The sequence below is a fragment of the Daucus carota genome, chromosome 1 (assembly GCF_001625215.2).
Source record: "Daucus carota subsp. sativus chromosome 1, DH1 v3.0, whole genome shotgun sequence".
NCBI classification, from domain to species: Eukaryota; Viridiplantae; Streptophyta; class Magnoliopsida; order Apiales; family Apiaceae; genus Daucus; species Daucus carota.
Genome location: NC_030381.2, coordinates 16,234,903 through 16,246,366, shown reverse-complemented (window position 1 = coordinate 16,246,366; position 11,464 = coordinate 16,234,903). Strand labels below are relative to the sequence as shown.

Sequence of the window (11,464 nt, the reverse complement as noted above, 5' to 3'; positions counted from 1 at the left end):
AGTTTGTTATATTGACGACCCTCTTGAGAAAATGTGGTCTGTTGTGTTGAGATTACCTGAGAAGAACTATTATGATCAAAGTGATGATGAAAATGAAGGATCCGTAGAAATTGAACTTGAGAATGAGCTAGATGTGCCAATGTTCCCCACTGTTGACGAACACGAGGAACAAAACTCTAACTACATGCGGGAGGAAGACGAATTGATCCAGCTTGCATGAGGGTAATACATAATAACATCTTATTTAATTTGAATTATCTATAAGGAATTAAAGCCATGCATATGTATCTAATTCATTAATTTTGATTATTCAGGGTGTGCAGGGTGCCTTCGAGAGCTCTCCAGTGGTGTCCATATGCCTTGCTGTTGATATTATACATTGATAAGATTATTTTTGCCGTGGTAAAATCATCATCTACCTTGATAAGATATGAATGTCTTGTTTTTATAGATGATGGTTTTAACATAGCAAAAAAAATCATTCAATGGTCGTAAGAGAATGGATAGCATCCACAATGGTACTGACATGCACTACCTGCCCTTGCAACACTTGGATTTTAATTTGAAGTCCAAGTTCCATGATTCTCTATCTCAAATGGCCTCAAGGACTGATGGAATCTTAACATAATATGTTATTCAATTATTTTGTTTGGTTTATGTATTTTGATTATAGTTTGTTAGTTAATTTGGTTGATGATTGTAGTTTCTAAATGCATTTGTAGTTGGTTGATTCTGTTGAGAACTTTGGTTTGGTCTGAGAACTGATTAATTTTTTAATCAGTTTCTAAATGCATTTGTGGTTGGTTGATTCTGTTGGTTGATTATAAATGACTCTTTTTCAACCATGACTACTGTTATTGGTTAGGATTATGTGCTGCATTCAGAGCTTTGTAAGTTGCATTTTTGACTGTGTGCACCAATGGCTGTGAGGTGGTTGAGCTGTCAATTAATTTCTCTTCTAGTATAAATTGACACACCAAGCACTATCTTCTGCACAGCAACACATTCTTATATACTAAATCACATCATATAGTTGTATTGATCATGGCAGGTTGGAGCAAGCCTTCTCCTCATGTTGTTAAGGTGAACTGCAGAGGTGTGTTTGACAGGGGAATGATGAGAGGATCTGTGGGATGTGTGATGAGGAACTTTAGAGGTGAGTGGCTTGGAGGTGTTGGTGGGATGATCGGCCTGGCTGTGCCAGTTGCTGCTGAGCTTTGGTCCATTTTTTATGGGCTGAAATTAGCATGGGAGAAGGGAAATATCAAGCATGTGGTCATTGAGAGTGAGTGCTTGGAGGCTGTTAATCAAGTGAACAATCCGGACCCTGCTTTCTGGTTTGCTGAGATGGTGGAGTTGATCACAGGTCTCCTCAATGAAGCTTGGGATTCTTGTGTGGTTGTTCATGTCCCAAGCTCAAGCAATGTTGCTGCTACTACTCTTGCAGAGCTCAATGGCTGCGATGGTGGAGTGCAAGAGTTTGGTGATGTGCCTGGTTTTATGGAGTCCCTCATTTCGGAGGAGAAAGTTTAAGTGTTTTTATGTTTCTGGTTGTGCTTGATGTTGGTTTGTAATGGATCTGTAAACTATTATCACTATTAACTATGAATAAAATTTGTGCCTTGTTATGTATCCTTGTTTAAGCTCATTAGCTTTCTATAGTCAAATGCATCATATTTTAAGACAAGTAAAAGCTATGTCAACTGGTCACACAAGAGCCAAACAACTGATGATATTCATGGTATTTAAACAACCAACACAAAACAAAGAAGAAAGCAACCACACTGCCCCCAGCCACCCTGCAAACAGAGGTACATCACCATCTGCATTTTACTCTTTTTTTTATCAGTAAATAGACAACGGTTTTTCAAAACCATTATGTCATGGAGGTGCTTTAGACAATGGCTAGTCATACCCGTTGTTAGAAAACCTTATAAATAACAGAGCATATAACTATTGTCTGTTAGCTGCCTATGTTACAATGGTATTTATAAACCATTGTTGGAGACAAAATAAGACAATGGTATGAATAAACCACAGTCTGAATTACACAACACTACATCAAAAACCATTGTGTTAACCACCTCGATTCACAACGGTTACTAGACCATTGTGTTAAAAATGTCACACAACACTTCCAACAATAACGCTTGTCTGTCGAGTTTTGAATATATTCAAATAGACAATTGTTTACGTAACCAATGTCTGTTCCGCTCTCAGACAACTGTATTTTAAGGAAAAATATTTTGCCGTTGTATGTCAGAATGGCACAACGGAATTTTTTCAAACCGTTGTGTAACGTGTGTTGTCTGAGGCTTTTTTTGTTGTAGTGCACCCTGGAAGTTACTTCTTTGCCCTTACTAATTAATTCTTATGCCTTCCGTGCCCTTCTCTTAAATGTCAACAGAACTGGGTCCCTTATCCCATCCCTAGCATTACTCCCGGCCAGAAGTGACACCTTGTCCTCAAGGTGAAAGTCTGCAAACCTCTGATTGATGTTAGCAAAATGCTCCCAGGTGGCTTCACTCTCAGGCAGGCCCGTCCATTTAATGAGCACCTCCGACTCGGTTGTGTTGCCTGCAGTGATATTGCGAATGCCCAGTACTTTCTCAGGAAGAGTGGCCACCACTAAATCTTCTGTGATGACAGAAGGAAGCTGGAGGACAGAGGTAGTAGGATCAATGGCTTTTTTTAGCTGGGATACGTGAAAAACCGGGTGAATCTTGGCATCCGGAGGCAGCTGCAGTCTATAAGCAACAGCACCCACCCGCTGCAGTACCTCAAAAGGCCCATAGAAACGAGCACTTAACTTATCAAATGGTCGTCGGGCTAGCGAGTGTTGTCGGTACGGTTGGAGTTTTAGAAATACTCGGTCCCCCACCTGAAACTGCACCTCTCTGCGATGCAGATCCTCTTGTACTTTCATACGTTGCTGAGCACGAAGGAGATTGGCCTTTAGATCATCCAGAACTGCATCTCTTTCCACCAACTGTTCCTCGAGAGAAGCCACACTTGTGCTGCCAGGTATATATTTCACCAATGTAGGGGGGTCACGCCCATACAAAGCCTTAAAAGGAGACATACCAGTTGATGAATGGACTGAGGTGTTGTACCAATACTCAGCCCACGGAAGCCATGAAGCCCAACCCTTTGGCTGACCAGTAATGAAGCATCGGAGATAGGTCTCAACACACTTATTGACCACCTCGGTTTGTCCATCCGATTGTGGGTGGTAGGCAGTGCTGGGACAGAGCACCGTTCCCTGAAGCTTAAACAGTTCCCCCCAAAAGACTGACATGAAAACCTTGTCACGATCCGAAACAATAGTCGAAGGAAACCCGTGTAGTTTCACTATCTCGCGAACAAAGATTTCAGCGATGGAAGAGGCTGAGAAGGGGTGTTTCAAGGGAACAAAATGAGCATATTTAGTAAACCGGTCCACCACTACTAGAATAGAATCTGCACCTTTGGATCTCGGAAGGCCTTCGACAAAGTCCATAGACAAATCCTCCCAGACCTTATCCGGAACCGGGAGGGGTTGCAACAGCCCCGCAGGGCACAGCGTCGATGTTTTCTGTTGCTGGCATGTAGAGCAAGCTCGCACATACTCTGAAATCTGCTTCCGCATACCAGGCCAAAACCAATTCAAAGCCAGCCTCTGATAAGTTTTCAAGTCTCCTGAATGTCCTCCCAGTGGAGAATCATGGTAGTCTCGTAACAATTTTCCCACCAGCGGAGAGTTTTTTGGAATCACAACTCGTCCTTTGTATTTCAGGACCCCCTGTTCCAGTTGATACCCTGTCAACCCACCCTTATTAGCCTCCACATCACGGATCAGTTTTTGAATGTAAGGATCCTGTTGTACCTCAGCTTGCACCTCCCCCCAAAGAACACCGCCTGCAGATACCAACACATCCATGGGATCAGGAAATTCCCTTGATAACGCGTCAGCCACTCTGTTTGATGCTCCGGGCTTATAATGGATTTCAAAATAAAAACCCATTAACTTGCTGACCCACCGCTGATACTCGGCTCCCACCTCCCTTTGTTCTAACAGAAACTTTAGGCTTTGCTGATCAGTGCGGATAATGAACTTTCTACCCAGCAAATAAGGACGCCATTTCAGGACAGCGAGCACGATGGCCATCAACTCTTTCTCATAAATGGATTTCAGACGCTCACGGACTCCCAATACTTTACTAAAATACGCCACGGGGTGGCCCTCCTGGAGCAAGACAGCCCCCAACCCAAAACCAGAAGCGTCGGTTTCAATAATGAAGTCCTTAGAGAAATCAGGCATGGCTAAGATGGGTGCACGCATCAAAGCTGACTTGAGTTGGTGGAATGCATTGGTTGCATCTGGGGTCCATCCAAACTGATCCTTACGAGTTTGATCTGTTAAAGGCCGTGCAATAGAAGCATATCCCGCGATAAATTTCCGGTAGTAACCGGTGAGGCCTAAGAAACCTTTCAATTCCTTCAAATTTGCTGGAATAGGCCATTCTGCCATAGCCTTAACCTTGTCAGCATCTACCGCCACCCCCTGGGCAGAGATGACATGGCCCAAGTACGCAAGGCGGAGCTGACCAAACTCACATTTTTTTTCATTTGCATACAACTCATGAGCCGCTAAAGTCTGCAGGACAGTAGAGACATGTTCCTTGTGTTGCTCTTCGGAGGCACTGTAGATGAGGATATCATCAAAAAAAACTAACACGAACTTCCTTAAATACGGCTTGAAGATGGTGTTCATCAGAGCTTGGAATGTGGCGGGCGCATTCATAAGGCCAAAAGGCATTACGAGAAATTCGTAATGCCTGTCATGGGACCTGAACGCTGTTTTGGAGATGTCATCCGGGCATATGCGAATCTGGTGGTACCCAGACTTAAGGTCCAGCTTCGAGAAAATCCTTGCGCCTCCCAACTCATCCAATAACTCATCGATTGATGGAATCGGGTACTTGTCCGGCACTGTGGCTTTATTGAGTGCCCGGTAGTCAACACAAAATCTCCACGAACCGTCTTTTTTCTTCACCAAAAGTATGGGACTCGAGAATGGGCTACTCGATTCCCTAATGATACCTGCCCGCAGCATATCCTGGATCAGGGTTTCTATCTCCGCTTTCTGGGATTGGGGATATCTGTATGGACGTACGCTGATGGGATCAGTCCCCGCCTTTAGGGTGATAGCGTGTTCATGCCCTCGTAGAGGTGGCAACCCTGGAGGCATGTGAAAAACATCCTTGTACTTGTCCAGAATTGGACGTAAGTAGGCTGGAGTTGTAGTCCCCTGTTCAGCCGCAAGGTCTACTGGCTGTGCAACATTTACATGGTTGCATTCAACCCAGAACCCCGATCCTCCCTTTCGAATGGTCTTTAACATAGCTTTTAATGAAATCATAGACCGGCCCAAGGACGGGTCTCCTTTGAGGGTCACAGAGTCCACTCCCAACTTGAAACGCAGGGTCTGTGTTTTCCAATTTGTAGAGACGGTGCCTAACTTCTCCAACCACTGTACACCCAATATCACATCCGAATTTCCAAGAGGCAGAGTTAGATAATCTTCAATAATTGTAACCCCCTGCAAATGAAGAACCACTGATTTGCATTCTCCCGCCCCCTGAACATCTGCTCCCGTACCTAGTGAAACCCCAAAACATTTCAACTTATTCACGGATAATCCCAGCTTTTGCACTGTCTCAAGGGACACAAAATTGTGTGTCGCCCCGGGATCCACCATCACTACTACCTGATGACCTTCGATTTCTCCCAGCAACTTCATAGTTTTCGGACTCGTAATACCCACCACAGAATTCAAAGAGATTTCTGGTTTCGCAGGGTCCGGATCTTGTAACTCTGGCGAAACTGCCACCCCGACATCCTTGTCCTCCTCATTCTCCAACTCATCCCCTTCCATCAACAACACACTCAACTCCCGACGCTTACACCGATGCCCAATGGACCATTTTTCATCACAACGGAAACATTCGCCTTTCGCCCTCTTACTCTGTAATTCAGTGTCGGATAGACGTTTAACTTCCCCAACTGGTTTAGCAACGGGTAGAGAAGCACTGCTTTGGGTTGGGGAGGATGATGCATAAGAGTACAAAGACGAAGTACGTGTACTGGGAGAAAAAGAGTGAGTCGAATTACTAGAATAGGACGACATAGACCCTGTTTTCTTGAACTCCCCACGTGACTGAAATTTAATAGAGCTACGGAGCTTATCCTCAACTTTAACCGACAACTCCATTGCTTGATCAAGGCTACGAGGGCTAAGTAAACGCACCTCGGCGCGTATATCCTCCTTCAACCCCGAAATGAATTGGCCTTTTGCGATCTCTTCCGGTACCCCCATCAACGGAGCCATCAGCTCAATGAACTTCCTACGATACTCTATCACCCCAGCTGTTTGAGAATGATTCAACCACTGCTCGTGGAGGCTGCCCGCAGAGCATGGGCGGAATTGATGCAACAACATACGCTTGAGCTCCTCCCAACGGGTGATGGGACGGCGGCCATGCTCCCATTGGTACCACAAGAGAGCATCCCCATCTAAGGAAACTATGGCTGCCTCTAATTGCTCCTCATCACTCAGCCGGTAAAAATGAAAATACCGTTCAGCCCGTAGTATCCAGCCATCTGGATTATCCCCTTCAAAAGTGGGTAGATCTAGTTTTTTGAATCGCTAGTTAACACCGCCCCCAGAAGAATGATTGGGTTGACCCGAATCCGAGAAAATTCGACCCGACCCGTTTGAGGAACCCCCTCCCCGATGCACACTTCCACCTCCGTTCCCACCATGAGACAGTGGCATCCCGGTAGCGATGTCGCCAATAGCCGACCCATCCGCCTTTAAAGAGGAGATCGAGGAACGCATCTCCGACTGAAACTTCTCCTGATCTGTTTTCAAAGTGACTAATAAGGCATCCTGCCTCTCCTTTGCTCTTGCAAGGCGGTCCTCGAGGCGCTGGGTCGTTTGATCAAGAGATTTAGACAGCTGCTCCACCAACGAACGTTGCAGCTCCGCGGTGGCGGTATTGACCGCAGCTGAGATCTGGTCAACCATCGTAGTGCGAAGGTCACCCAGACCTTGCTCCAACAACTCAATACGATACAGATTTGATGGCGGCGCCCCCATAATCCACTAGATCGTTACCGCTCTGATACCACTTTGCTATGAATTACTACGGAAAAGGGCCTGTAGAGCCTTGATTACTGTTAATAATACTAAAGATTGTTCACAGCTGAGACAATAGATAGATAAAGAACGTCACAGAACGACGCCTCACACTTCGAGAGGTGAGAATCTCCTATAACAACTTGCACTGTCAATTTTCCATGCCCTAATTCCCAAAAAGCTTGCCTTATATTCAATCACCCTGGAAGTTACTTCTTTGCCCTTACTAATTAATTCTTATGCCTTCCGTGCCCTTCTCTTAAATGTCAACAGAACTGGGTCCCTTATCCCATCCCTAGCACTTTTAGACTATACACATAAATCATCACTGACCTACTACCATCATATTTGCCAATAATCGTTAACTTCTGGTACAAAACCAAAACTACAGCACCACATCCATGTCCGGAAGAATTTTATATCTTTCAACCAGAGGATTACATGGATAAATCTCCCTTGGATACCTGCAGGTCTGCTGCGGATATATGCAGTGTACACCATTAACAGCATTCCACAAGCAAATTATACCATATACTTGCGCATAACAGGATCTCTTGCGCAAAGGAGGGAGATTTCTATCAGTGCATTATTATTTGAAATTTATATCATCGTAACAAATAGTTAAGGCTTTCTTCATCTTATTCTCGGAGAGCAGATATCTAGAATGATCCATTAAAAAAAGCCTCCCGTTATATGTTTCCAATCACCTTCACCTTGCTTCCCGTTAATTAACACAAGGTATCAAAAGCCTCAGATCTTGAACAACCATCTTTATTTGACGGTGAACATTTCATGTATGTTTTCTGAATGCTTGCTTTCTTGCTCAGATTTGCTTAAGTTGTTCTTCCAACACTGTTTTCCCGTTAAAACTCAATGCCATCCCCAGGACATTTTCACTAGATCTAACATTCGTCTTGTTTTCCCAATAAAACTCATTTGTCGGATTATCTCCATCACCAAAACAAGCAATGAATTGACCAAATGGATGCCAAGTTACCAAACTCAGATACGACCCAATCAGGCAACCTGATTTCTCAGAATATATTTGTCTTGCTACCAAAGCACCTCAAACAAGTCTCTCCAGAAGTAAAGCTCGGGAGAGGTGAATTGGAAAGAGTTTTATACTTTTGCACAAGAGAAATTCACATATACCTGTTGGGATCACAGTGATGAGTACAATTAATCAGGGAAGACACACGCATTGGACCCTGTGATGGAACATTCCAGCACAGATTAAAATAATAACTACGAACTACAGTCATTGAACAGAGAAGACAAATTAAACCATTTGATGCATAAGTAAGCAAGTCAAGTGGGTGATTTAAGTGTGTCATATCCATTGTTCATCATCAAAACCTAATGTTATTATAAATAATCAAAAAAATAATTATAATACCCATGTCACTGTATCTGAATAGGCTTACGAAGAGAAGAGATCCAATAAACAACAGCTGAAATTTTGACCTCTGCCGTAGACATCATTTAACTCTCAAAGGTTTGGAATATCAAGCAAAGGTTTAGCAGAAGACTGGTAAACTGTTTACTGACAAGCAATATACACGTCTGGACTCCCCGACTACAACTCCAGACCTGGTTAGCTGCTTGAGTTGCAGTTTATTAGTGAACAGATACTCAAAAGCTTGCTTAATGCAAAGACGTCACTTATATAAGCACTGGACGGTCAAAAGATAGAATCTGAAAATTGAATATGTTGAATTATATAAAGTGCTTGGGAGCAATGAAAAATGTGTGGATTGCAAATATGAAGGAAAGCGGTTATTTCACATCAAATTAGAGGCTTATCATGTTTTCTAGATGAAAGAACTCCATAAACGTATAGTATGCATGATCAGAGTACTCCAAACAACCATATTGGTTCACCCTCATATCTTTCTAAATTACACAAATAACTAAGATGTAATACTCTGAAGCAAAAGAAACAATGATGAACGACAATATGAAAAGGCTAAGAAAGGGAAATACCCGGTACTAGAATACAAAAACCCATATAGAATACCAAATATTATTGCACAGACAATATTGTCCTAATTGTCAATAACAGCAAAAAAAAAATAGTCTCATGAACATAACAAACTACAGAGCAAAACTAAGCTAAGTCCCAATGATAGAGTTCATATAACAAAACCAGAAAACACGAAATTCCAAGAATCTTTTGGCTAAACTCATTCTTTTCAGCATACCACTAAGAAATCCCCATCTTACTAGTAGTTAGATGTTGACATATTTCCCAGTTCGAGGGCCACTTTTGACGAACAAATAGGGACATCCACATCTTCATCTAGAAATAAAGAACTCCAGATAACTCCTACTGCGATAACAAGGACTCCAGCTTCACATTTTCTTCAATTCTCCCGATCCATATCATGAAAAACTAAAGTTTCTACAAAAGGACGAATGACAAAAAGTGATTCACAGCCGTCCTTGTAATAGGAAGAAGGAGTCAAATGAGCACATGATTTAACAAAATCATATGGCTCATAAGTATCAAGTTTGTATGAAATCAATTTGTTTGATTTTGCTTGTATTGGCTCACCGTTGTTCCTTGTACCCAAAACTTCAACCCAAACATTTTCACCTAAAGTAACACTCATCTTTTTCTCCCAAGACAACCCATCCATCATATCGTCTTTCAATATCCACATGTCCAAATGAGGAAGTCCATTTTCGTCACCCTCTTCGTCTAGATCCATCTGATCAATCTCAACAAATAAGCAATAGACTGGCCAAATGGAAGTATAAGAGGACTGTCAAGCTGACGTCCAAAAAGTTCAATGTAGGGAGACAACATGATTTTTCGCAGTATATTTGTCTTGGTATCAAAGCACATGACTAACTGATTTAACTCGTCGGAACCAAACCCTACCCAAACAGTACCATTGACAAACACGACCGTATCACTTGACACTCGACCAACAAAAACCTTATCTTGGCTCATTTCCTTCCAAGAATTAGTGTTTAGACTATAAACACCAATCATGACTGTATGCGGGAACTGCTCATAGGCCACAGGAGGGTCAAAACCCAAGAAATCGAATGCCAAAAGTTCACAGGTCGAACTAGGTTTGACAATATGTACCACAACATAATCATCAAATTCCGGTAAAAACCCGAAAGCTAAAGCATTCCACCTAGTTTCCCTAAATGTGAATGTCGAAAGAGGAGACTCGGGGACAGTCCTCCATTTCTGAACAAGAGGATTCCAGAGAAAAATGATAGGATCATAACCCACATTTTTATCAAACATATTAGACAATCAATTTAAACCATTTGATTGCACATACCACGCATATTCGGGCATGTCAAGCGGATAATCAAATGTGCAATATTCTGGACATTGTGCATCATCATAACGTAGTGTCAATGTGTCATTTGTTGGTTACTAGTGTCATGGAAAAGCAAGTACTTAGGCCAAACACTGATTCAAAAATCCAAATTTGGGGCATATTACCCCAAATTCTCCTCGAGCAGTGATCCAAAAAGTGATCCAAATTTGAATCAGTTAATAGTATTGATCCAAATTTGGATCGCTTACTTTATTATAAAATAATAATTTTGTTATTTTTAAATCTTTCGTTTATCGGGTTTAAAATATTTGCAATTATTAATATTTAACTAATAATAGTTTATAATTAATAATTAATAAAACTAATGTTTTAGTAAAAATTTTAAAATAATAGGAAAGCAAATTTCATTGAAATTAAAAAAAAAGGGTACAATCCATGCATAAAATAAAAAATACATAAAATGCATTAAATATAATATAAGTAGTTAATAAAGATTAAATATTAAATTTATGATTATATAGTTTAATATGAAATTTATGTAATATAATATAAAAAAGGTAATTTGGATTAAAATTTGAATCACGCTGCTGGAGTCGGTCAGAATTTTGATTCAGTTGGTGATCCAAATTTGGATTTTTGAATCACAACTGCGGGAGATGGCCTTACGATTAACATGGGCTGTCATTTTTTGATGATTGCAGTGTTGAGAGATAAACAAAGGAGATTTTATGATATGATACCATGATTTTTGGACAGCAGAACAGCGTAAGACGTACTTGACTGGGAGCCTTTTGAAAACTTCGGACAAGATCTCTTCTGGGAAGTAGTAGGAGGGCTTCTTCTTGGGCTTTGACAAGCTCATTGTTACTTGATTCATCAGAGCAAGACCTGTGGGGTGGGAACTAGGGTTTCTTTTTTCAAGGCTTCAATTGTGCATTGGGGAGTAACCTTGCATCAAGAATGGGGAATCAGAACTCTA

General features: G+C 41.8%; 1 protein-coding gene across 1 annotated transcript; it reads right to left on the bottom strand.

Annotated features, from left to right (window-relative positions):
• Positions 1–9,543: 9,543 nt before the first annotated feature.
• On the bottom strand, positions 9,544–10,445 carry LOC108218071 (uncharacterized). The gene is made up of 2 exons (XM_017390998.1): positions 10,076–10,445; positions 9,544–9,920 (listed from the first exon to the last, which is right to left on the bottom strand). The coding sequence occupies exons 1-2, from the start codon at positions 10,443–10,445 to the stop codon at positions 9,544–9,546; spliced, it is 747 nt and encodes a 248-aa protein (XP_017246487.1).
• Positions 10,446–11,464: the final 1,019 nt, after the last annotated feature.

Excerpts from the sequence above, each read along its gene's own strand:
- LOC108218071 (XM_017390998.1), bottom strand. The coding sequence starts at position 10,445 with ATGTTTGATAAAAATGTGGGTTATGATCCTATCATTTTTCTCTGGAAT. Across the intron at positions 9,921-10,075 it reads TACGGTCGTGTTTGTCAATG|TCTATTGCTTATTTGTTGAG; the intron begins GTACTGTTTGGG and ends CCATTTGGCCAG.